This window comes from Pogoniulus pusillus, chromosome 20, assembly GCF_015220805.1.
Source record: "Pogoniulus pusillus isolate bPogPus1 chromosome 20, bPogPus1.pri, whole genome shotgun sequence".
NCBI classification, from domain to species: Eukaryota; Metazoa; Chordata; class Aves; order Piciformes; family Lybiidae; genus Pogoniulus; species Pogoniulus pusillus.
This window is the reverse complement of record NC_087283.1, coordinates 22796541-22820832: the sequence shown is the minus strand read 5'-3', so window position 1 is coordinate 22820832 and position 24292 is coordinate 22796541. Positions and strand designations below refer to the sequence as shown.

Below are 24292 nucleotides of genomic sequence, written 5' to 3'. Positions count from 1 at the left end.
TGCTGAGGGAGCTGGGGGGGTGCAGCCTGGGGAGGAGAAGGCTCCAGGGGCAGCTCAGAGCTGCTGCCAGGGTCTGAAGGGAGCCTGCAGGGAGGCTGCAGAGAGCCTTTGGCTGAGGGGGGCTGAGGCAGGCCAAGGGGCAATGGTTTGGAGCTGAGGCAGAGCAGGCTGAGAGTGGAGCTGGGGAAGGAGCAGGAGGGTGGTGAGAGCCTGGCACAGGCTGCCCAGGGAGGCTGTGGGGCACAGAAGCACAGAATGGGATCAAAGATCACAGGTCCAAACCATTCCTCCTCGGCCTGGCTCAGACCAATCTTTGATCCCATTCTGTGCTCCACCACCTCCCTGGAGGTGTCCCCAGGGCCAGGCTGGATGAGTCCTTGAGCACCCTGTGTGGATGGGAGGTGCCCTTGCCCATGGCAGAGAGCTTGGCACTGGCTGAGCTCCAGGGTCCCTTCCACCCTGAGCTGTGTGTCCCTTTTGCACAGAGCTCTGCCGGGCAGCTGCTGCAGGAGTGCACAGCTGTGAACTGTTCCTCTCTGAGGAGCAAATGCAGCTCCTGCTGGAGCAGAGGCTGCTCCCTTGACCCCCATCCCCTCCTCACCTCCATCCCTCCTGCAGGTTTCTCTGCTCTGCCTCAGTGTAGGCTGAGGGTGAGCAGTCCTGGCAGGAGCAGAGCCAAGTCCTGCTGCGGGAGGAAGGCTTGAAGAGCCTTAAGGAAGCTATTGGGGGGGTTAGGAAGCGTGTGATGAGCTTTGATAAGTGGAGGAAGCAGGTCATGTCCTGCTCCCTGCCAGCCCTCCTTGGAGGTATGAAAGCAGCCCTGGGCGCGGCCAAGCCCCACTCGCTCCTGGCGGCGCTCTCCGGCTCTGCCCAGAGATGCTCGGAGCCGGCAGGATGAAGCTGGAGACCTTTGGGCTCCTGGGGATGCTGCTGGTGCTCATGCACACGGCAGCAGCCTGCGAGTTTGGCCCTTCCCCTTACGGCTCCAGCGGGATCGTCTGCAGGATGACCAAGCCTGCGGCACTGCTCCGTAAGTGCCCCAAGCTCTGCGGGGCTGCCGCTGCCCTCCGCAGCGCCACGCAGCCCTCCTGGGGGCTCTGCCGCTGCTGTGATGTACCCACGGAGTGCAGGAGAGACCTGCAGGGTGTCCAGAGCAGAGCACCGAGGCTGGCGAGGGGTATGGGGAGCAGCTGAGGGAGCTCAGTGAGGCAGAGCTCATTGCTCTGTGCAGCTCCCTGAGAGGAGGCTGCAGCCAGCTGGGGCTGGGCTCTGCCCCCTGGGCTCAGGGCATAGGAGGAGAGGACCTGGGCTGGAACTGTGCCAGGGGAGGCTTAGTTTGGAGAGGAGGAGAAATGTCTCTGCTGGTGCAGTGGTCAGGGCTTGGCAGAGGCTGCCCAGGAGGGTGGTGGAGTGCCCATGCCTCTTGGGCCGTGGCACTTGGGGCCAGGATTTGGTGCCCGTGGTGGTGCTGGGCTGCTCTCAGAGAGCTTTCCCAGCCCAATCCATCTGTGATGCCCTGAGCTGACTCCCAGATGGACTCAGAGATCCTGAAGACCTTTTCCAACCTTAACGATTCTACGAATGGCTGCCCTGGAGCAGGGTTTAAAGCTTGGGCACCTGGAGTGAGCTCCTCCGAGGAGCTGGGGAGTGGTCTCAAGCCTCCCTCCTCAGCCCAGAGGTTTAGCTCTGCTCCTCCCTGGCTGCTGGCAGAGCTAGCACAGAGGTTTGAGTTCTCACCTTGCTGCAGTCTCATCTCCTGGGGTTGATGGGCAGAAGGGGAGAAACAAGGTGGCCTGCTCCTGGGGGGGCTGTTTGCACCAAGCTGGGGGCTCAGGTGTGTGGGGGAGAATGATTTGTGCTTTGCAAAGTGTGGGGACAGCTCTGTCCTGTCCCCTCCAGCAGTGGCACAGGAAGCTGCTGGGGCACACAAAAGGAGGAAAAAATCCTGCCCAAGTGCCTGGCCTGGGCCAGGAGAAAGGGCAGAGGCAGTGGAGCCTTGGAAGGTTTGTGTCTGCTGCTGCTGCTGCTTTAGGAGGCTGCTGCAAGCTCCCTGCTGCTCCTGCTCCTGTTCCTGCTCCTTGCAGGGGTCCCAGAGCACAGCTGGGGAGGGGCTCAGCCTCCTCCTGTCTGTAGCCACTGATGGGACAGGAGGAAACGGACTCAGGCTGCAGCAGGGCAGGTTTAGGTTGGCCACTGGAGGAAAGCTCTTCCCTGAAAGGCTTCTCAGAGCCTGGCACAGGCTGCCCAGGGGGGCTGTGGAGTCTCCCTCTGCAGGTACTCAAAGCCTGCCTGGAAGTGCTGCTGTGTGCCCTGCTCTGGGTGCCCCTGCTCTGGCAGGGGCTGGGCTGGCTGAGCTGTGGAGGTTCCCTCCAGCCCCTGACATTATGGGATGCTGGGATGGTGTGATCGTTGGAGGCCACTTCCAACCCCTAATGTAATGTGCTGCTCCTGTGCTGCTCCTTGGTGCTCCTTGGTGCTCCTGTGCTCCTCCTGTGCTCCTCCTGTGCTGCTCCTGTGCTGCTCCTGTGCTGCTCCTGTGCTCCTCCTGTGCTCCTCCTGTGCTCCTCCTGTGCTCCTCCTGTGCTGCTCCTGTGCTGCTCCTGTGCTGCTCCTTGGTGCTCCTGTGCTGCTCCTGTGCTGCTCCTGTGCTGCTCCTTGGTGCTCCTGTGCTGCTCCTGTGCTGCTCCTGTGCTGCTCCTTGGTGCTCCTGTGCTGCTCCTGTGCTGCTCCTGTGCTGCTCCTGTGCTGCTCCTTGCTGCTCCTGTGCTGCTCCTGTGCTGCTCCTGTGCTCCTCCTGTGCTCCTCCTGTGCTCCTCCTGTGCTGCTCCTTGCTGCTCTGTGCTCCTCCTGTGCTCCTCCTGTGCTGCTCCTTGCTGCTCTGTGCTGCTTCTTGCTGCTCCTGTGCTGGTTCTGTGTTGCTCCTGTGCTGCTCCTGTGCTGCTCCTGTGCTCCTCCTGTGCTGCTCCTGTGCTGCTCCTGTGCTCCTCCTGTGCTCCTCCTGTGCTGCTCCTGTGCTGCTCCTGTGCTCCTCCTGTGCTCCTCCTGTGCTGCTCCTGTGCTGCTCCTGTGCTCCTCCTGTGCTGCTCCTGTGCTGCTCCTGTGCTGCTCCTGTGCTCCTCCTATGCTCCTCCTGTGCTCCTCCTGTGCTGCTCCTTGCTGCTCTGTGCTGCTTCTTGCTGCTCCTGTGCTGGTTCTGTGTTGCTCCTGTGCTGCTCCTGTGCTACTCCTGTGTTGCTCCTTGCTGCTCCTTGCTGCTCCTGCGCTGCTCCTGTGCTGCTCCTGTGCTCCTCCTGTGCTGCTCTGTGCTGCTCCTTGTTGCTCTGTGCTCCTCCTGTGCTCCTCCTGTGCTGCTCCTGTGCTGCTCCTTTGCTACTCCTGTGCTGCTCCTTGCTGCTCTGTGCTGCTCCTGTGCTGCTCCTTGCTGCTCTGTGCTGCTCCTGTGCTGCTCCTTGCTGCTCTGTGCTGCTCCTGTGCTGCTCTGTGCTGCTCCTTGTTGCTCTGTGCTCCTCCTGTGCTCCTCCTGTGCTGCTCCTGTGCTGCTCCTGTGCTGCTCCTGTGCTGCTCCTGTGCTGCTCCTGTGCTCCTCCTGTGCTGCTCCTGTGCTGCTCCTGTGCTGCTCCTTGCTGCTCTGTGCTGCTCCTGTGCTGCTCCTTGTTGCTCTGTGCTCCTCCTGTGCTGCTCCTGTGCTGCTCCTGTGTTGCTCATTGCTGCTCCTGTGCTCCTCCTGTGCTGCTCCTGTGCTGCTCCTTGCTGCTCTGTGCTGCTCCTGTGCTCCTCCTGTGCTGCTCTGTGCTGCTCCTGTGCTGCTCCTTGTTGCTCTGTGCTCCTCCTGTGCTCCTCCTGTGCTGCTCCTGTGCTGCTCTGTGCTGCTTCTTGCTGCTCCTGTGCTGCTCCTGTGCTGCTCTGTGCTGCTCCTTGCTGCTCCTGTGCTGCTCCTTGCTGCTCCTGTGCTGCTCCTTGTTGCTCTGTGCTCCTCCTGTGCTCCTCCTGTGCTGCTCTGTGCTGCTCCTTGTTGCTCTGTGCTCCTCCTGTGCTGCTCTGTGCTGCTCCTTGTTGCTCTGTGCTCCTCCTGTGCTGCTCCTGTGCTGCTCCTGTGCTACTCCTGTGTTGCTCATTGCTGCTCCTGTGCTGCTTCTTGCTGCTCCTGTGCTGCTCCTTGCTGCTCCTGTGCTGCTCCTTGCTGCTCTGTGCTGCTCCTGTGCTCCTCCTGTGCTGCTCTGTGCTGCTCCTTGTTGCTCTGTGCTCCTCCTGTGCTCCTCCTGTGCTGCTCCTGTGCTACTCCTGTGTTGCTCATTGCTGCTGCTGTGCTGCTCCTTGCTGCTCTGTGCTGCTCCTGTGCTGCTCCTGTGCTGCTCTGTGCTGCTCTGTGCTGCTCCTGTGCTGCTCCTTGTTGCTCTGTGCTCCTCCTGTGCTCCTCCTGTGCTGCTCCTGTGCTGCTCCTGTGCTGCTCCTTGCTGCTCTGTGCTGCTTCTTGCTGCTCCTGTGCTGCTCCTTTGCTGCTCTGTGCTCCTCCTGTGCTGCTCCTGTGCTGCTCCTGTGCTGCTCCTGTGCTCCTCCTGTGCTCCTCCTGTGCTGCTCCTGTGCTGCTCCTGTGCTGCTCCTTGCTGCTCCTGTGCTCCTCCTATGCTGCTCCTGTGCTCCTCCTGTGCTGCTCTGTGCTGCTCTGTGCTGCTCTGTGCTGCTCTGTGCTGCTCCTGTGCTGCTCCTTGCTGCTCCTGTGGTCCTCCTGTGCTGCTCCTTGCTGCTCTGTGCTGCTCTGTGCTCCTCCTGTGCTGCTCCTGTGCTGCTCCTGTGCTGCTCCTTGCTGCTCCTTGCTGCTCCTGTGGTCCTCCTGTGCTGCTCCTTGCTGCTCTGTGCTGCTCTGTGCTCCTCCTGTGCTGCTCCTGTGCTGCTCCTGTGCTGCTCCTTGCTGCTCCTGTGCTCCTCCTGTGGTCCTCCTGTGCTGCTCCTTGCTGCCTCTGTGTTGCTCATTGCTGGTTCTGTGCTGGTTCAGTGATCTTTGCCCTCTCCTTGCTCCCACAGTGAACCAGGAGACAGCCCAGGTGGTTCAGACAGCCTTCAGGAACGCCAAGTTCCCCAACATCACTGGGGAGAGGTCCATGAGGCTCCTTGGCAAGGTGGCCTACGAGCTGACCAAGTGAGTGTCTCCTTGCCCCCGTGCCAGGGGAGCTGGGAGCTGACAGAGAGCAGCCAGGAGCTGCTGCTGAGAGCAAAGCCCTGGGCCAGGCCACACTCATTTTCTGGCCCTTGCCCTGCAGATCGTTTGCACCTTGAGCCTGAGGCTGCTGCTCTGTCACTGAAGAGCTCTTCCAGCTCAGCAGGCACCTCGCTGCCGACAGGCATGGGGAGCTCTGGCACTGCAGGGCTGCCACCAACAGATGGTGCCCATGGCACATGGAGCGGCCCGGGGGGACCTGGTTGGGGCTCTCGGAGCTGCTCGGGTCAGCAGGATGTCACTGGGGCCGTGCTGGGCTTTGCCGTGTGGATAACTTCAAGCAGAGGGCAGGAGAAGCTCTGCTGTGGGCACAGGCTGGCAGAGTTGGGGCTGTGCAGCCTGGGGAGGAGAAGGCTGCAGGGAGAGCTGAGAGCAGCCTTGCAGTGCCTGAAGGGGCTGCAGGGGAGCTGGGGAGGGACTCTGGGCAAGGGCTGGCAGTGCCAGGAGGAGGGAGAATGGCTTTGAGCTGGCAGAGGGGAGAGAAGGGAGGACTTGTTGGCAGTGAGGGTGGGCAGAGCCTGGCACAGGTTGCCCAGGGAGGTTGTGGAGCACAGCAACACAGAATGGCATCTTTGATCAAAGATCCCATTCTGTGCTTCTGTGCTCCACAACCTCCCTGGAGGTGTTCAGAGCCAGGCAGGATGAGGCCCTGAGCAGCCTGTGCTGGTGCCAGATGCCCCTGCCCATGGCATGGGAGTTGGCCCTGGCTGAGCTTTGAGGTCCCTTCCAACCTAACCCATTCTGTGGCTCTCTGAAGTAGTTTGGGCACAACCACTGCAAGGGAGCAAAGGCAGAGAGAGCTCCTGCAGCTGGCAAGGAGTCTGGCATGGAGCAGGGCTGCTCCTGCAGCACTGCCCCAGCTCCTGTCCCAGCAGCACAGGGAAGCTGCAGTGCTCAGAGGTCCTTCTGAGTGCTCTCCCTGCCAGGCAAAAGCTGCTGGGACCAGAGTGGGCACTTCACAGACCCTCAGGAGCAAACCAGCCCTGCCTGCTGCCAGCCAACAGCCCCGGGGCTGGGGGCACAGTGGGTGTGTGTGGCTTGCAGCAGCCCGGAGATGCCCTGTCCCGGGAGCAGGGCAGGGTGGAGCTCACACAGGATGGTGCCAATTGGCATTGCTGCTTCTGCTCCTTGCAGGGGTCCCAGAGCACAGCCTGGGAGGGGCTCAGCCTCCTCCTGTCTGTAGCCCCTGATGGGACAGGAGGAAAGGGGCTCAGGCTGCAGCAGGGCAGGTTTAGGTTGGCCACTGGGGCAAAGCTCTTCCCTGAAAGGGTTCCCAGAGCCTGGCACAGGCTGCCCAGGGAGGTGGCTGAATGCCCATGCCTGGAGGTGTCTGAGAGGCAGAGCTGTGGTGCTGAGGGCCATGGCTCAGCCCCAGCCAGGGTAGGCTTAGGGACTGGTTGGAGTGGATGATCTGAAAGGGCTTCTCCAGCCTCAGGTGCTTCTGAGTCATCCTTTGGTCCTCTGCCAAGCAAGCAGGCAGAGAGCAAATCACTCTGGGGGGGGTGAAGCCAGGAGCCTGTGTGGAGCAGGGGTGGGCACAGCCTCCAGCTTCCCAAATCTGCCCCCAGGGTGCAGGTGAGCCGTGGGGAAGCTGGGCTGGGTTCCCTGGGAGTGGTCCTGCTGGTGCCAGTCCAGACACCCACAGTGCTGGCTGTGTGCCCACCTGTGCCCACCTGTGCCCAGCTGCCACCAGCTGCCAAAATGGTCTGAGAGGCCAACGTGGGGCAGGGCAGAGCTGGGGCTGGGCACCGACAGGGTCTGTGCTGCTGCAGCATCCAGGTGAAGGAGCTGAGCCTGGAGCAGAGCGAGGTGGAGCTGAGGGAAGCAGATGCCATCCACATTGCCATCAGGAACGTGACAGCCTCCTTCCAGGGCACCCTGACCTACGGCTACGCCGGCGCCTGGTTGTGAGTACCCACAGCTGGCAGCTGCCCAGCCCCCAGCGGGCACAGGGCCCTGGCACCAGGGGGTGCAGAGAGGCCACAGCTCCTCTGGCCCTGCAGCACTGCCAGCTTGGCTCAGGGGCACAGGGGTCAGCAGTGTTGATTAGCTCCACTGCTGCCAGCAGGGCAGGAGAGGGCATTGTGCCCCTGGGCTCTGCTCTGCTCAGACCTCACCTCCAATCCTGCCTCCAGCTCTGCTGGCCCCAGCACAAGCAGGGCACAGAGCTGCTGGGGTGAGGCCAGAGGAGGGCACAGAGGTGGTGCCAGGGCTGGAGCAGCTCTGCTGTGGGCACTGCTGAGGGAGCTGGGGGGGTGCAGCCTGGGGAGGAGAAGGCTCCAGGGGCACCTCAGAGCTGCTGCCAGGGCCTGAAGGGAGCCTGCAGGGAGGCTGCAGAGAGCCTTTGGCTGAGGGGGGCTGAGGCAGGCCAAGGGGCAATGGTTTGGAGCTGAGGCAGAGCAGGCTGAGAGTGGAGCTGGGGAAGGAGCTGTGCAGTGTGAGGGTGGTGAGAGCCTGGCACAGGCTGCCCAGGGAGGCTGTGGGGCACAGAAGCACAGAATGGGATCTTTGATCCACAACCTCCCTGGAGGTGTCCCAGGCCAGGAACATGCAGGCTGTGGATGCCCCTCCCTGGGGGAGGCTGGATGAGGCCTCGAGCTGCCAAGTCTAGTTCAGAACAAAAGCACAGAGGCTGAAGCTGTGGCAGGGCAGGTGTGGGCTGGCTGTGAGGAGGAAGCTGTTGGCAGAGAGAGTGATTGGCACTGGCATGGCTGCCCAGGGAGGTGGTGGAGTGGCTGTGGCTGGAGGGGTTGGAGGCAAGGCTGGCTGGGCACTGAGTGCCATGGTGTGGTTGTTTGGGCAGGGCTGGGTGCTAGGTTGGCACTGAGTGCCATGGTGTGGCTGGTTGGGCAGGGCTGGGTGCTAGGCTGGCACTGAGTGCCATGGTGTGGTTGGTTGGGCAGGGCTGGGTGCTAGGTTGGCACTGAGTGCCATGGTGTGGTTGTTTGGGCAGGGCTGGGTGCTAGGTTGGCACTGAGTGCCATGGTGTGGTTGGTTGGGCAGGGCTGGGTGCTAGGTTGGCACTGAGTGCCATGGTGTGGTTGTTTGGGCAGGGCTGGGTGCTAGGCTGGCACTGAGTGCCATGGTGTGGTTGGTTGGGCAGGGCTGGGTGCTAGGTTGGCACTGAGTGCCATGGTGTGGTTGGTTGGGCAGGGCTGGGTGCTAGGTTGGGCTGGGTGAGCCTGGAACTCTCTTCCAGGCTGGGTGGTTCTGTGCCACTTCCATGCCCGTGGCAGGAGGTTGGGCAGGTCTCTGAGCCATGCCCCCTGTGGCTCCCAGTGACTGCTCCACTCCCTTCTGCTGCTCTGGGAGCTCCGAGGGGGGCTGAGGGTGAAGCTGCCCCCTCCCTGCTGCCCCCAGTGCCTTGCAGTGGTGCCAGGGCAATGCCAGAGGGCAGCTGCTCTCTGCTGGGTTCCTGGCACAATGCCAGGCTGTTGTGAGCCCTGCCTGGCAGCTCATGGCACGGGGGGGGGGCATGCAGAGGCTGCTAATTGTCCTCCCTTTGCCCTCCCAGCCTGAGGCTGTTCCATGCAGTGGATTTTGAGATCGAGTCCTCCATCGACCTCCAGATCAACATCGACCTGAGTGAGTGGCACCTGGGGGGGCTGCCTGTGCCTGCCCCTCCGGAGCAGCTGCCAGCCTGGGCCCTGCCCGAGGCTGGCTGCCATCTGGAGGCTGGCAGTGGTCCTCTGCTGCCCTGTGCACGGAGCGTGGCCCCAGAGGAGGCAGAGGGAGGTGGTGCCAGTGCTGCCAGCTGGTTCGCAGCAGCTGGAGGGTGCCCAGGCTCCTGCACTGCCCTGAGGGACAACTTCTCACCTCTGGGTGACCCCAAAGACCCCGGGGGAGGTTCCACAGAGCCAGGCAGCTGAGGCCTCCCCAGCTCATGGCAGCTGGCACTGCTGGATGCCTGCTGGGGGCTGGGACTAGAGGAGCCTGGAAGAGCCCTTCCAGCCCAAGCCTCTCTGCGACCCCTGCAGTCCCCTCCTGCAGCTGGGGCCAGCCAGGCCAGCACTGCCCTGCAGGGGGAAGCCTCTCAGGAGTCACACAAGTGACAGGGCTGGGAGGGACCCCAGGGACCACCCAGCCCCAGCCCTGCCCTGGGCAGGGACAGACGCAGCAGGAGCAGACCTCTGGGGTCAGGCAGTGCAGCCTAGCACCCAACCCTGCCAGCTGCTGAGCCCTGGCACCAGTGCCTCAGGCCTCGGGACTCCACCACCTCCCCGGGCAGCCCATCCCAATGCCAACCCCTGCCATGGGCAGGCTGCCCACAGCCACCTCCAGCCTGGCCTGAGGCACCTCCAGGCATGAGGCTTCCAGCACCTCCCTGGGCAACCTGTGCCAGGCTCTCAGCACCCTCCTGCTGAGCAGCTCCTTCCTGGCATCCAATCTCCATCTCCCCACTCCTACTTCTGCTCCATCCCCCCCAGCCCTAGCACCCCCCACACCCTCACAAGTCCCTCCCCAGCTCTCCTGCAGCCCCTGCAGAAGCTCTCCCTGCAGCCTTCTCCTCCCCAGCCTGCACAGCCCCAACTCTGCCAGCCTGTGCCCACAGCAGGGCAGCTCCAGCCCTCTGAGCATCCTCCTGCCCTCCTCTGGGCACCTTCCAGCCCTCTCCTGGCACAGGCTCCAAATCTGGGCACAGGGCTGCAGCTGTGAGCTCAGCAGAGCAGAGCAGAGCAGAGGGCAGAATCCCCTCCCTGGCCCTGCTGCCCACACTGCTGCTGCTGCAGCCCAGCCTCTGCTGGGCTCTCTGGGCTGCCAGTGCCCACTGCTGCCTCAGGCTGAGCTTCTCAGCCACCAGCACCCCCAGGTCCCTCTGCCCAGGGCTGCTCTCCAGCCTGGCACTGCCCAGCCTCTCTCGGTGCCTGGCATTGCCCTGACCCAGCTGCAGGACCTTGCCCTTGGTCTGGCTGAACCCCCTGAGGTTGGCCTGGGCACAGCTCTGCTATCCCTGACCTTGCTGCAGTGCAGCTCAGCTCCTCTTTGGCTCAGACCTTGCCCAGCTTCTCCTGGGTGAAGGTTGGGGCACAACTGAGCCTCTGAAGCAGCAGCTGGTAGAGCTGGCAGGCATCCAAAGGTGGGTGCCTGACACCTTCTGCAGGAGAAGGGTGGGCAGAGGCTGGCACAGGCTTGCCCAGGGAGGTTGTGGGCACAGTAGCACAGAATGGGATCTTTGATCCCTGCAGGTGTCCCCAGGGCCCTGGGCAGTAGATGAGCTTTGAAGTCTCTTCCCACCTGAGCCCCTCTGTGAAATCACTCCCCAAGAGGTGTGGGCAGCCCTGCTGTGCCTGCAGCCTTCCTCCTCCTCCTCCTCCTGGCAGCAAACTGGCTCCTTCCTCTCCTTGTTGTCCCTGCAGTGTGCCAGAAGGACCAAGTGGCTGCTGATGCCTCAGACTGCTACCTGACCTTCCACAAGCTGACTCTGCACCTCCAAGGAGACAAGGAGTGAGTCTGCCCCCCCCAAAAGCAGCCTCCAGGCAGCCCAGCTGCTGCTCCCTGGGCACTCCAGCCTGGGCAGTGCCCAGCCTGGGGCTCGCTGGGTGGCTCTGGGCCATGCTCCCTGTGTCTCCTGCAGGCCAGGCTGGCTGAAGCAGCTCTTCACAGACTTCATCTCCTTCACGCTCAAGTTTGTTCTCAGGAGAGAGGTGAGGTCCAGTACTGCCCTGGGGGGCGTGGGAGGAAGGCTGCAGGCTCCTGGGCATGCCCTGGCAGGCAGCAGCAGTGCTTGTGGCTCCTGGGCATGCCCTGGCAGGCAGCAGCAGTGCTTGTGACCAGTGAGGCAACGACTCCTGAGGGCACCCACACGGGAGGCTGTGCTGAGGCTGTGCTGAGGCTGTGCTGAGGCTGTGCTGAGGCTGTGCTGGCTCTGGTTCAGCTTCAGATTGCCCTGGGTTGGATGGGAGCCTCCGAGGTCGCCTTGGGCAAGCCCCTGCAGGCAGCAGGGACAGCTGCAGCCAGAGCAGGCTGCACAGGGACACAGCCAGGCTGAGCCTGGATGCCTGCGGGGCTGTGGGCAAGGCACATCCTGGGGGGCTCTGATGCTGCTGGGCTCTGAGCAACAGCCCCCAGGGCACAGCCCCCAGGGCACAGCTCACAGCGCACAGGCTCACAGATCCCAGGTCACAGATCCCAGGTCACAGGTCACAGATCCCAGGTCACAGATCCCAGGTCACAGATCACAGATCCCAGGTCACAGATCCCAGGTCACAGATCCCAGATCCCAGGTCACAGATCACAGATCCCAGGTCACAGATCACAGGTCACAGGTCACAGATCACAGATCCCAGGTCACAGATCCCAGGTCACAGGTCACAGGTCACAGATTCCAGGTCACAGGTCACAAGTCACAGATTCCAGGTCACAGATCACAGATCACAGATCCCAGGTCACAGATCACAGGTCACAGGTCCCAGGTCCCAGGTCACAGGTCACAGATTCCAGGTCACAGATCACAGATCACAGATCCCAGGTCACAGATCCCAGGTCACAGGTCACAGGTCACAGATCCCAGGTCACAGATCACAGGTCATAGGTCACAGATCACAGGTCACAGATCACAGATCACAGGTCCCAGGTCACAGATGACAGGTGACAGATCACAGATCACAGATCCCAGGTCACAGATCCCAGGTCACAGATCACAGGTCACAGGTCACAGATCCCAGGTCACAGATCACAGATCACAGGTCACAGATCACAGATCCCAGGTCACAGATCCCAGGATATTAGGGGTTGGAAAGGACCCAAGGAGATCACCCAGCCCAGCCCCCTGCCATGCCCAGGGACACCCTACCCCAGAGCAGGCTGCACACAGCCTCAGCCAGCCTGGCCTGGAACATCTCCAGCCATGGGGCCTCAACCCCCTCCCTGGGCAGCCCCCCCCAGGCTCTCCCCACTCTCGGGCTGGGGAAGGTGTCCCCAGCCCAGCCCAGCTCCTCCTCCCCCCAGCTCCAGTTTCCCTCTGCTCTCCCCTGCAGGTCTGCAGTGAGATCAATTCCCTCGCCCAGATGTTGGCCAACTTCATCCACGAGCTGGCAGGTAAACAGCCCTGGGGGCTCTGCTGCCCCTGGCACAGCTCCCACTGGGCACCAGCAGGGCAGTGGCCACCTGCAGCCCTGAGGTCCTGCAGAGCTGTGGCTGTGGGGCCCAAATCCCCACCCCTGCCAGGCGACAGCAAACCCAGTCTTGGCAGTGTTGTGTGTTGGGGGCTGGGGCTCAGGGTGGGTGCCAGGCTGGTGGCACTGGTTCAGGTTGCAGTTGGTGAGGTGCTCCTGCAGTGGGCAGAGGGGCAGGGCAGCTGCAGGAGGGCAGAGGGCAGCTGCAGGAGTGAGGGCTGAGGGGGTCTGAGGCAGGCCAAGGGGCAATGGTTTGGAGCTGAGGCAGAGCAGGCTGAGAGTGGAGCTGGGGAAGGAGCAGGAGGGTGGTGAGAGCCTGGCACAGGCTGCCCAGGGAGGTGGTGGGGCACAGAAGCACAGACTGGGCTCAAAGGTCACAGGTCCCTGCCAGCCTGAGCCACTGTCCCTCTGTGGTCAGGTCCTGCTACTGCCCCTGCTCTGCCATGCTCACCATGAACCCATGCAGCTGAGCACCACATCTGACCAACCTCTGCCCTGCACCACCTCCCTGGGCAGCCTGTGCCAGGCTCTCACCACCCTCACACTGCACAACTCCTTCCCCAGCTCCACTCTCAGCCTGCTCTGCCTCAGCCCCAAACCATTGCCCCTTGGCCTGCCTCAGCCCCCCTCAGCCAAAGGCTCTCTGCAGCCTCCCTGCAGGCTCCCTTCAGGCCCTGGCAGCAGCTCTGAGCTGCCCCTGGAGCCTTCTCCTCCCCAGGCTGCACCCCCCCAGCTCCCTCAGCAGTGCCCACAGCAGAGCTGCTCCAGCCCTGGCACCACCTCTGTGCCCTCCTCTGGCCTCACCCCAGCAGCTCTTTGCCCTGCTTGTGCTGGGGCCAGCAGAGCTGGAGGCAGGACTGGGGGTGAGGTCTGAACAAAATAAGTGCCCAGCCCAAACCTGCCCTGCTGCAGCCTGAGGCTGTTCCCTGCTGCAGCCTGAGGCTGTTCCCTGCTGCAGCCTGAGGCTGTTCCCTGCTGCAGCCTGAGGCTGTTCCCTGCTGCTCTGTGACCTGGGAGAACAGAATCCCAGACTGGGTTGGGTTGGAAGGGACCTCCAGAGCCCATCCAGTCCTACCCCTGCACCCAGCAGGGACATCCTCCCCTGCAGCAGGCTGCTCCCAGCCCTCTCCAGCCTCACCTTCAATGTCTCCAGGGATGAGGCCCCAAGCACCTCCCTGGGCAGCCTGCTGCAGTGTTCCAGCAGCCTGCTGGGGCAGAGCTTGTTCCTCACATCCAATCTGCATCTGCTCTGCTCTCCTCCCAGACCACTGCCCCTGCTCCTGCCCCTGCAGGCTTTGGGAGCAGTTCCTCTGCAGCCTGCTTGCAGCCCCCTCAGGTGCTGGGAGCAGCTCTAAGGTCTCCCTGCAGCCTTCCCTTCTCCAGGCTGAACCCCCTCAGCTCCCCCAGCCTGTGCCCACAGCAGAGCTGCTGCAGCCTCTGATCATCTCTGTGGCCTCCTCTGGACCCTCTCCATCAGGCCCAGGTCTCTCCTGTGCTGGGGTCCCACAGCTGAGGTCTCCCCAGAGCACAGCAGAGGGGCAGGATCTCCTCTCTCCACCTCTGCCCACGCTGCTTTGGATGCAGCCCAGGCTGCCCTTGGACTTCTGTGCTGCCAGTGCCCACTGCTGCCTCCTGCCCAGCCTCTCCCCCACCAGCACCCCCAAGGCCTTCCCCTCAGGGCTGCTTTCTGTCACCTCCTCCCCCAGCCTGGGTTGTCAGTGAGGATTGTTCCAGCCCAGCTGCAGGACTCTGCACTTGCTGCTGCTGTGGAACCTCAGGAGGCTCTCCTGGGCCACCTCTGCAGCCTGTGTCCTTACAGCCCCTGGGCACCTCCTGCAGCTAATCCTGGCAGCAGCTGCTGTGAGCCCTGATTAAAGCTGGGTTTGTGGTCTGAGGTCTTTGTCCTTTCTCCCTGCAGCAAACTTTGTCCAGGACAAGGGCATTGGAGTAGACATCTCCCTGGCATCAGCTCCTTTAATAACAGCAAGCTACGTGGAGTCCTACCACAAGGTGAGCTGCCCCTGGCAGCACCCCCAGAGGCTTGCAGCTGGTGATGGAACCACAGAACCAGAGACTGGCTTGGGCTGGGGAAGCTCTCTGAGAGCACCCAGCCTAGCACTGACCCAGCCCCACCCTGGGCACCAAACCCTCTGCCCAGGTGCCATGGCCACACAGCTCTGCAGCACCTCCAGCCAGGGGCACTCCCTGGGCAGCCTCTGCCAAGCCCTGACCACTGCACCAGCAGAGACATTTCTCCTCCTCTCCAGCCTAAGCCTCCCCTGGCACAGTTCCAGCCCAGGTCCTCTCCTCCTATGCCCTGAGCCCAGGGGGCAGAGCCCAGCCCCAGCTGGCTGCAGCCTCCTCTCAGGGAGCTGCACAGAGCAATGAGCTCTGCCTCAGCCTCCTCTGCCCCACACTGCACACCCCCAGCTCCCTCAGCTGCCCCTCCCCAGCCCTCTGCTCCAGACCCTTCCCCACCTTTCCTGCCCTGCTCTGGACCTGCTCCAGCTCCTCAGTGTCCTTCTGGGAGTGAGAGGCCCAGACCTGGCCCCAGGATTCAAGCTGTGCCCTCAGCAGTGCCAGCCCAGGGGCACAATCCCTGCCCTTCTCCTGCTGCCCACACCACTGCTGACCCACCTGGGCACCCCCTCTCTCCTCTTCAGCTGCTGCCAACCAGTACCCTCAGGTCCTCTTCTGCCTGGCCCCTTTGATGCTGCTGCCTGGGGGCCTGGGCTGGTCCCTCGCTGCCAAGGCTGTGCTGCAGCCAAAGGTCTGGGGTGTGGGTTGGTGCCAGCCTCTCAGCCCTCTCTGCCCTGGCATGCAGGCAGCCAGGCCTTCTGCTGGCAGTGCAGGTGCAGGGGAGATGTTCTGTGCTACAGGCTGAGGGTGTTGAGGCTGCTTGGAGCAGAGGAGCCTGAGGGCTGCCCTCGTTGCTGCTGCTGCTGCAGATGTGCAGGGATGCAGCCAGGCTCTGCCCAGGGATGGCAGCAGAAGGGGCAGGGGGTGCCAGCTGGAGCAGGGGAGGGGAACAGAAGGAGAAACTTTCACTGTGAGGCCCTGGAGCAGGCTCCCCAGGGAGGTGGTGGAGCCTCCTGCTCAGGAGACCTTCCAACCCCACCTGGCTGTGTCCCTGTGTGCCTGGGCACCCCTGTTCTGCCAGGGGCATTGGCCTGGATGCTCTCCAGCCTCTGCTCTTCTGTGAGTGTTCCTGGGCAGATGCTGCAGAGGGCTGTGTGCAGGCTGTGCCCCTGGCCTGGCCCCAGCCTTGCTTTGCCTGCCAGGGCTTGGTGTGGTACCAGAACCAGTCTGCTGCCTTCGGCGACTCAGGCTTCTCGCCGGCGCTGCTGCCTGCCTCCCGCATGCTCTACTTCTGGTTCTCCCAGCACGTCCTCAGCTCCCTGGCCTCAGCAGCCTTCCTGGACCAGCGCCTGCAGGGCACCATCACAGGCCACCAGCTCCAGGTACCACCCCAGGGCTGCTTCCCCTCCCCCAGCTCACATCGCACACAGGGGAGGGCAGGCAGCAGGGCAGGAGAGGAGAGACTGCGCCGCTGGGCTCTGCTCAGCCCTCCCCCCCCAGCCCTGCCTGCAGCTCTGCTCAGCCCTCCCCCCCAGCCCTGCCTGCAGCTCTGCTCAGCCCTCCCCCCCCAGCCCTGCCTGCAGCTCTGCTCAGCCCTCCCCCCCCCAGCCCTGCCTGCAGCTCTGCTCAGCCCTCCCCCCCCAGCCCTGCCTGCAGCTCTGCTCAGCCCTCCCCCCCAGCCCTGCCTGCAGCTCTGCTCAGCCCTCCCCCCCCCAGCCCTGCCTGCAGCTCTGCTCAGCCCTCCCCCCCCCAGCCCTGCCTGCAGCTCTGCTCAGCCCTCCCCCCCCAGCCCTGCCTGCAGCTCTGCTCAGCCCTCCCCCCCAGCCCTGCCTGCAGCTCTGCTCAGCCCTCCCCCCCCAGCCTTGCCTGCAGCTCTGCTCAGCCCTCCCCCCCAGCCCTGCCTGCAGCTCTGCTCAGCCCTCCCCCCCCAGCCCTGCCTGCAGCTCTGCTCAGCCCTCCCCCAGCCCTGCCTGCAGCTCTGCTCAGCCCTCCCCCCCCAGCCCTGCCTGCAGCTCTGCTCAGCCCTCCCCCAGCCCTGCCTGCAGCTCTGCTCAGCCCTCCCCCCCAGTCCTGCCTGCAGCTCTGCTCAGCCCTCCCCCCCAGCCCTGCCTGCAGCTCTGCTCAGCCCTCCCCCCCAGCCCTGCCTGCAGCTCTGCTCAGCCCTCCCCCCCCAGCCCTGCCTGCAGCTCTGCTCACCCTTCACCCCCAGTCCTGCCCCCAGCTCTGCTGGCCCCAGCACAAGCAGGGCACAGAGCTGCTGGGGTGAGGCCAGAGGAGGGCACAGAGGTAGTGCCAGGGCTGGAGCAGCTCTGCTGTGGGCACTGCTGAGGGAGCTGGGGGGTGCAGCCTGCAGGGGAGAAGGCTCCAGGGGCAGCTCAGAGCTGCTGCCAGGGCCTGGAGGGAGCCTGCAGGGAGGCTGCAGAGAGCCTTTGGCTGAGGGGGGCTGAGGCAGGCCAAGGGGCAATGGTTTGGAGCTGAGGCAGAGCAGGCTGAGAGTGGAGCTGGGGAAGGAGTTGTGCAGTGTGAGGGTGGTGAGAGCGTGGCACAGGCTGCCCAGGGAGGTTGTGGGGCACAGAAGCACAGAATGGGATCAAAGATTTGGAGGTGTCCCCAGGGCCAGGCTGGATGAGGCCTTGAGCAGCCTGGGCAAGTGGGAGGTGCCCTTGCCCATGGCATGGGTTGGCACTGGCTGAGCTTTAAGGTCCTCTCCAACCCAACCCAATCTATGAGTCCATGGAGCACCCAGCCCAAGCCTCAGCCCTGCCCTGCAGGCTCAGCACCAAACCAACTCCCCAAGCTCCACAGCCCCACAGGCTCTGCTGCTCCCCCGAGGATGGGCACTGCAGCCCTGCCCTGGGCAGCCTGTGCCAAGCTCTGAGACCCCTTCCAGGGCAGGAACATTTCCTGAGCTCCAGCCTGGCCCTCCCCTGGGGCAGCTTAGAGCCATCTCTGCCTCTGCCACCATCCCTTGGCACCAAGGAGCAGAGGCTGACCCTTCTTTGCTGAACACCTCCAGGCATGGGCACACCACTTCCCTGGGCAGCCTCTGCCAAGCCCTGACCACTCCACCGGCAAAGGAATTTCCTCCTCCTCCCCCTCCCCCCTCCCCCTCCTCCTCCCCCTCCTCCTCCTCCTTCTCCTCCTCCTCCTCCTCCTCCTCCCCCTCCTCCTCCTCCTCCTCCTCCTCCTCCTCCTCCTCCTCCTCCTCCTCCTCCTCCTCCTCCTCCTCCTCCTCCTCCTCTCCTCCTCTCCAACCTAAGCTTCCCCTGGCACAGTTCCAGGCTGGTTCCCCACCTGAGCCCAGGGGGCAGAGCCCAGCCCCAGCTGGCTGCAGCCTCCTCTCAGGGAGCTGCAGAGAGCAATGAAGTCTCCCCCCTCAGCCTCCTCTTCCCCAGGCTGAAGGGGGGGTCCCTCAGCCGTGCCTGAGGCGCATGCACAGGGCTGGGCACCCCCTTGCTGTGCCCCCTCTGCCCCGTGCCCGCTTTGTGCCCGCAGGCGCTGTTCGGAGCGGCGCAGTCGGAGGCGCAGCGGCAGGCGGTGCAGAAGGTAACTCCTGCTCCTCTCCGGGGCCGTCGGTGCCAGATGAGGACCCCTCCCCTGGCTGCTGCTGCACTCTGACATCTCCTGGCCCTCCCTTGCCCGCTGCCCTCCCGGGTGGGGCTGCTCTGCAGGGAGGGTTCCTGCCCCATCCCTGGCGCAGGTTCCCTGCATCCTGCTGGAGGTTCTGGGCTGGTGTGGGGGAGGAACTGGGGGGTAGAAAGGGGCTGCAGCCGTGGGACAAAGTGGCCTGATTCCTCCCTCGCTCCTCCCCTGAGCAGATCTTTCAAGGCAGCTCCTACAACGACTCCGTGGCCAGGGTGTGGAGCCTTGCCCAGCCCCGGATCTCGCTGCAGCCCCAAGGCGCCGTGGTGGAGTCGCTGGTGGCGGCGGAGATCAGCATCTTCCCTGCAGGGGAGCAGCCGCGGGTGGTGCTCTACATGGAGAAGGTCACTTCGTGCTTCCCCTGCCCCTCAGCACCTTGGCACAGGCTCTGTGCTGAGTCTGGAGCCCTGCTGGTGCTCAGGCACTGCCAGGGAAGGGCTGGTGGCTGGGCCAGGAGAGGTGGAGAAGACATCTGAGCTCCTGCACCTCTCCTCTTGGTGTTGGGTGCTGAGAAGGGGTCAGAGATTGTTCACAGCTTCCCAGGTTGCTTTGGGCTGGAAGGGACCCCCCAGGGCCATCTGGTCCCACCCCCCAGCAGGCAGCAGGGACACCTCCAACCAGGGCAGCTCTGCTGTGGGCACAGCCTGGCAGAGTTGGGGCTCTTTAGCCTGGAGAAGGCTCCAGGGAGGGCTCAGAGCTGCAGGGGAGCTGCAGGCAGCTGGGCAGGGACTGCTCAGGAGGGGCTGCGGGGACAGGCTGAGGGCAATGAATCACAGAGGCAGTCAGGGCTGGAAGGGAGCACAAGGAGCAGGCAGTGCCAACCTCTGCCATGCCCAGGGACACCCTACCCTAGAGCAGGCTGCTCACAGCCTCAGCCAGCCTGGCCTCAAACACCTCCAGCCATGGGGCCTCAACCTCCTCCCTGGGCAACCCATTCCAGCCTCTCACCACTCTCCTGCTCAGCAACTTCCTCCTCCCCTCCAGGCTGAATGGTTTGGCAGTGGAGCAGGGCAGGCTTAGGTTGGGCATCAGGAGGGAGCTGTGCCCAGGGAGGGTGGGGAGAGCCTGGCACAGGCTGCCCAGGGAGGTGCTCGAGGCTCTGTCGATGGACACATCAGGACAGCTCAGCCTGGCTGTGTCCCTGTGCAGCCTGCCCTGGCTGGAGCTGTCCCTGCTGCCCGCAGGGGTTGCAGAGGATGCCCCTGGAGGGTCCCTCCCAGCCTCGGGCAGTCTGTGAGAAGCAGCAGCCCCAGGGCTGAGCCAGTCCAGGGCTCCACAGGCTGGCTCTGTGGGTGCCAGGGTGGGGGTGCGTGGGGTGCAGAGGAAGGAGGAGACTCTGGGCTCTGCTCACGGCTGGAGGTGAAGGCAAAGGGTGGCCGCAGGCGAAGCAGCGCCCGGGTGCAGCTCCCTGCCGCCAGCCTCAGTGCTGCTGCTCTCCATCCCCCCGCAGGAGGTCACCGTCACCATCCGAGCTGCCTACGCAGACAAGAAGCTCCTCCTGCACCCTTCGGAGCCCAGGTGGGCACCCTGCCCCCTCCTGGCTTCCCTTGCCCCTGGGACCATGCCTGAGGGCAGCACAAGAGCAGGAGCTCAGCAAGCCTCGGGCGAACCTTTCCCCCTCTCTTTCCCCCTTCCTTGCAGGATAGAGTTTAGAGTCCTCAGGTGCACAGCTGACCCAAGTGGGGTAAGTGCACAGCTGGCCCAGGGGGGGTAAGTGCACAGCTGACCCAAGTGGGGTAAGTGCACAGCTGGCCCAGGGTGGGTAAGTGCACAGCTGACCCAAGTGGGGTAAGTGCACAGCTGGCCCAGGGGGGGTAAGTGCACAGCTGACCCAAGTGGGGTAAGTGCACAGCTGGCCCAGGGGGGGTAAGTGCACAGCTGGCCCAGGGGGCTAAGTGCACAGCTGACCCAGGTGGGTAAGTGCACAGCTGGCCCAGGGGGGCTAAGTGCACAGCTGGCCCAGGTGGGTAAGTGCACAGCTGGCCCAGGGGGGCTAAGTGCACAGCTGACCCAGGTGGGTAAGTGCACAGCTGGCCCAGGGTGCGTAAGTGCACAGCTGGCCCAGGGGGGTAAGTGCACAGCTGGCCCAGGGGGGCTAAGTGCACAGCTGACCCAGGTGGGTAAGTGCACAGCTGGCCCAGGGTGCGTAAGTGCACAGCTGGCCCAGGGGGGGTAAGTGCACAGCTGGCCCGGGGGAGTAAGTGCACAGCTGGCCCAAGTGGGGTAAGTGCACAGCTGACCCAGGGTGGGTAAGTGCACAGCTGGCCCAGGTGGGGTAAGTGCACAGCTGGCTCAGGTGGGTAAGTGCACAGCTGGCCCAGGTGGGGTAAGTGCACAGCTGGCCCAGGTGGGTAAGTGCACAGCTGGCCCAGGTGGGGTAAGTGCACAGCTGGCTCAGGTGGGTAAGTGCACAGCTGGCCCAGGTGGGGTAAGTGCACAGCTGGCCCAGGGGGGTAAGTGCACAGCTGGCCCAGGGGGGGTAAGTGCACAGCTGGCCCAGGTGGGGTAAGTGCACAGCTGACCCAGGGTGGGTAAGTGCACAGCTGGCTCAGGTGGGTAAGTGCACAGCTGACCCAGGGTGGGTAAGTGCACAGCTGGCCCAGGTGGGGTAAGTGCACAGCTGGCTCAGGTGGGTAAGTGCACAGCTGGCCCAGGTGGGGTAAGTGCACAGCTGGCCCAGGTGGGTAAGTGCACAGCTGGCCCAGGTGGGGTAAGTGCACAGCTGACCCAGGGTGGGTAAGTGCACAGCTGGCTCAGGTGGGTAAGTGCACAGCTGGCCCAGGGGGGGTAAGTGCACAGCTGGCCCAGGTGGGTAAGTGCACAGCTGGCCCAGGTGGGGTAAGTGCACAGCTGGCTCAGGTGGGTAAGTGCACAGCTGGCCCAAGTGGGGTAAGTGCACAGCTGGCCCAGGTGGGTAAGTGCACAGCTGGCTCAGGTGGGTAAGTGCACAGCTGGCTCAGGGGGGTAAGTGCACAGCTGGCCCAGGGGGGGTAAGTGCACAGCTGGCTCAGGGGGGTAAGTGCACAGCTGGCCCAGGTGGGGTAAGTGCACAGCTGGCCCAGGGGGGGTAAGTGCACAGCTGGCCCAGGGGGGGTAAGTGCACAGCTGGCTCAGGGGGGTAAGTGCACAGCTGGCCCAGGTGGGTAAGTGCACAGCTGGCTCAGGGGGGTAAGTGCACAGCTGGCTCAGGGGGGTAAGTGCACAGCTGGCCCAGGGGGGTAAGTGCACAGCTGGCTCAGGGGGGGTAAGTCAGGCCTCAGAAAGCCTTCCCCCGGCCAGCTGTGGCTGCAGGCGGTGCCCTAAAGCCCTCCCGTGTGGATCTTCTGCCTTCCAGAGCGACCCATCCCTGAGGAGCTTCCTGCAGAGCCTCATCTCTCAAGCTGGCATCCCAGAAGTGACTTCCAGTGAGTGTGGCCCTTGGGCAAGTGCCAACACACTCCAGCAGAGAGGGGCTTGGGTGGGAAGGGACCTCCAGAGCCCATCCAGTCCTACCCCTGCACCCAGCAGGGACATCCTCCCCTGCAGCAGGTGGGAAGGGACCTCCAGAGCCCATCCAGTCCTACCCCTGCACCCAGCAGGGACATCCTCCCCTGCAGCAGGCTGCTCCCAGCCCTCTCCAGCCTCACCTTCAATGTCTCCAGGGATGAGGCCCCAAGCACCTCCCTGGGCAGCCTGCTGCAGTGTTCCAGCAGCCTGCTGGGGCAGAGCTTGTTCCTCACATCCAATCTGCATCTGCTCTGCTCTCCTCCCAGACCACTGCCCCTGCTCCTGCCCCTGTAGGCCTTTGGGAGCAGTCCCTCTGCAGCCTCCTTGCAGCCCCTTCAGGCTCTGGCAGCAGCTCAGAGGTCCCCCTGGAGCCTTCTCCCCAGGCTGCACCCCCCCAGCTCCCCCAGCCTGTGCCCACAGCAGAGCTGCTGCAGCCTCAGCATCACCTTGGTGACTGCCACTAAACTTCCCAGCTGCAGAGCTGAGAGCTGGAACTGAGCCACCCTGAGCCTGCAAAGCCTGCAGGGAGGGGCAGGAGCTCCGTGGGGATGGATTCCCCACCCAGCTGAGCAGAGATGCTCCTCTGGAGCCTGATCCACAGCATGGGTGGGGCTGGAAGGGACCTCAAAGCTCAGCCGTGGGCAGGGAGCACCTCCCAGCAGCACAGGCCTGATCCAGCCTGGTCCTGAGCACCTCCAGGGAGGTTGTGGAGCACAGAAGCACCAAATGGGTCTTTGATCTTTGATCCCATTCTGTGCTTCTGTGCTCCACAACCTCCCTGGGCAAACCTCTGCCAATGTCTCACCACCCTCACTGCCACCTGCAGCCTTACCTCAACCACCCTGACAGCTGCTGGGGGCACCCCCCCCATTCCTGCTGGATGTATCTGGGGGGGTAAGGACCCTTGGCAGCAGCTGGGACAGATGAGAAGTCAGGTCCCCACCAGGGTGAGGGCCAGGGGTGGGCACAATTAGCTTGTGCCAAGCTGGCAGCAGGTGCCAACCATCTGAGCTGGATGGGTTTGCTGGTTCCACAGGGATTGAAGAAGCTTTGACCTCGCTGATGAACAGCAAAGGCCTTCACCTGTTTGAGATCAGGAACCCTGAGATCATCACCAGGCAGGTGAGCAGAGCTGGGGCACCCCCAGCCCTTGGCACTGGGGAGGGTTGGCACCGACTGATGTCTTTGCTCTGCTTGCCTCTTGCCAGGGCTATGTCCTTGTCCAGCTCGACTTCAGCTTCCCCAGGCATCTGCTGCTGGACTTCCTGCAGGACAAGCTGTAGAGCTGCTGCTGCCCAGCTGCTGCCCACGCCTGGGGGGTCGCTTGCAGAGCCATTAAACGCTGCCGAGGGGACCGGGCTCGGCTCCGCCTGCCTGGGCTTCGCCTTCCCCCGGGCCAGGGCTGGGCTGGGACCGCCCCACATCTGCCAGCCCAACCCCCCCAGCAGCAGGGCACAGCCCAATGAGGGGCACCTCTGCTGTGGGCACAGGCTGGCAGAGCTGGGGCTGTGCAGCCTGGAGAGGAGAAGGCTGCAGGGAGAGCTCAGAGCTGCACTTCAATATCTCTGCGAGGCTCCAGGGTCTGCCTGCAGCCTTCTCCTCCCCAGGCTGCACAGCCCCAACTCTGCCAGCCTGTGCCCACAGCAGAGCTTCTCCAGCAGCCTCTCAGCCTCTCGGTGGCCTCCTCTGGCCCCTGCCCAGCAGCTCCAGGCCCTTCCTGTGCTGGGTTCCCAGAGCTGGAGGCAGTGCTGCAGGGGAGGGCTGAGCAGAGCAGAGGGGCAGGATCCTCTGCAGTGCAACACCTGCAGGGGAGCTGCAGCAGGCTGGGGAGGGACTGCTCAGAAGGGGCTGTGGGGACAGGCTGAGGGCAATGGTTTGGAAGTGGAGCAGAGCAGAGTTAGGTTGGGCATCAGGAGGGAGCTGTGCCCAGGGAGGGTGGGGAGAGCCTGGCACAGGCTGCCCAGGGAGGTGCTCGAGGCTCTGTCGGTGGAGACCTCCAGGCTCAGGCTGGCTGTGCCCCTGTGCAGCCTGCTCTGGCTGGAGCTGTCCCTGCTGCCCCTGGAAGGTCCCTTCCAGCCTGGCACACCAGGTGCTGGTCAGGAGGCAAAGCAGTGCCCTCCTTACCCATGGCATCTGAGCTCTGCTTACGGCTTCAGCCCCAAACGTCCCTCCAGAGCTGCTCTCTCGGTTGTTAGCCTGCAGAGCACCCACCCGGGGCCAGCAGGAGGATGGAGCTGGCCAGAGCCCTGCTGCTGTGTGGGCTGCAGGGGGAGAGAAGGCAGCACCTGGCAGGTGCACCTGGGCTGGTGGCAGGCCTGGCATCACTCCCTGGGTGGCAATCAGGGCAGCTCTCAGAGCTGAGGCTGTCTCAAGGCTCTTTCTGTGCCCCAGGTGACTCCACAGAGGGCAGGCCCTGTCCCTGTCCTGGGCACCTGTGCCAGGCTGGGAGGTGCCACTCTGAAGGCGGTGGCAGAGCAGTGCCTGTGTGCCAGCCTGGAGCCCTTCAGCTGTTCCAGCCTGGCTGGCAGTGCTGCTGGGCAGGCTTTGTGCAGCCCTGTGGCTTTCAGCTGTGCTCTGCAGTGACCTGGGGAGGGCTGGGGTCTAAATATGGACCAGCAAGAGCAGGAGAAGTGCCTGAGCTCCTCTGCTGCAGCCCTGAGGCCTCCGTTCCCAGCTGGGTGTTTGTTGCTCTGTGCCCTGGCACTGACTGTGCTGAGCTGCCTTGGCACTGCTCCCTGGGTGCTCCTCTGCTCTG

The 24292-nt window shown here is 63.9% G+C and overlaps 1 protein-coding gene across 1 annotated transcript; it reads left to right on the top strand.

Moving 5' to 3' along the window:
- Window positions 1–876: 876 nt before the first annotated feature.
- On the top strand, window positions 877–22891 carry CETP (cholesteryl ester transfer protein). Its single transcript, XM_064160621.1, has 16 exons — window positions 877–1030; window positions 5023–5137; window positions 6988–7122; window positions 8730–8800; window positions 10573–10660; window positions 10791–10860; window positions 12193–12253; window positions 14249–14340; window positions 15612–15791; window positions 17905–17955; window positions 18228–18395; window positions 19502–19569; window positions 19693–19735; window positions 21386–21455; window positions 22574–22659; window positions 22746–22891. Exons 1-16 carry the CDS (start codon window positions 877–879, stop codon window positions 22818–22820), a joined length of 1527 nt encoding a protein of 508 aa, XP_064016691.1. The 3' UTR covers window positions 22821–22891.
- The last annotated feature ends 1401 nt before the right edge of the window (window positions 22892–24292 follow it).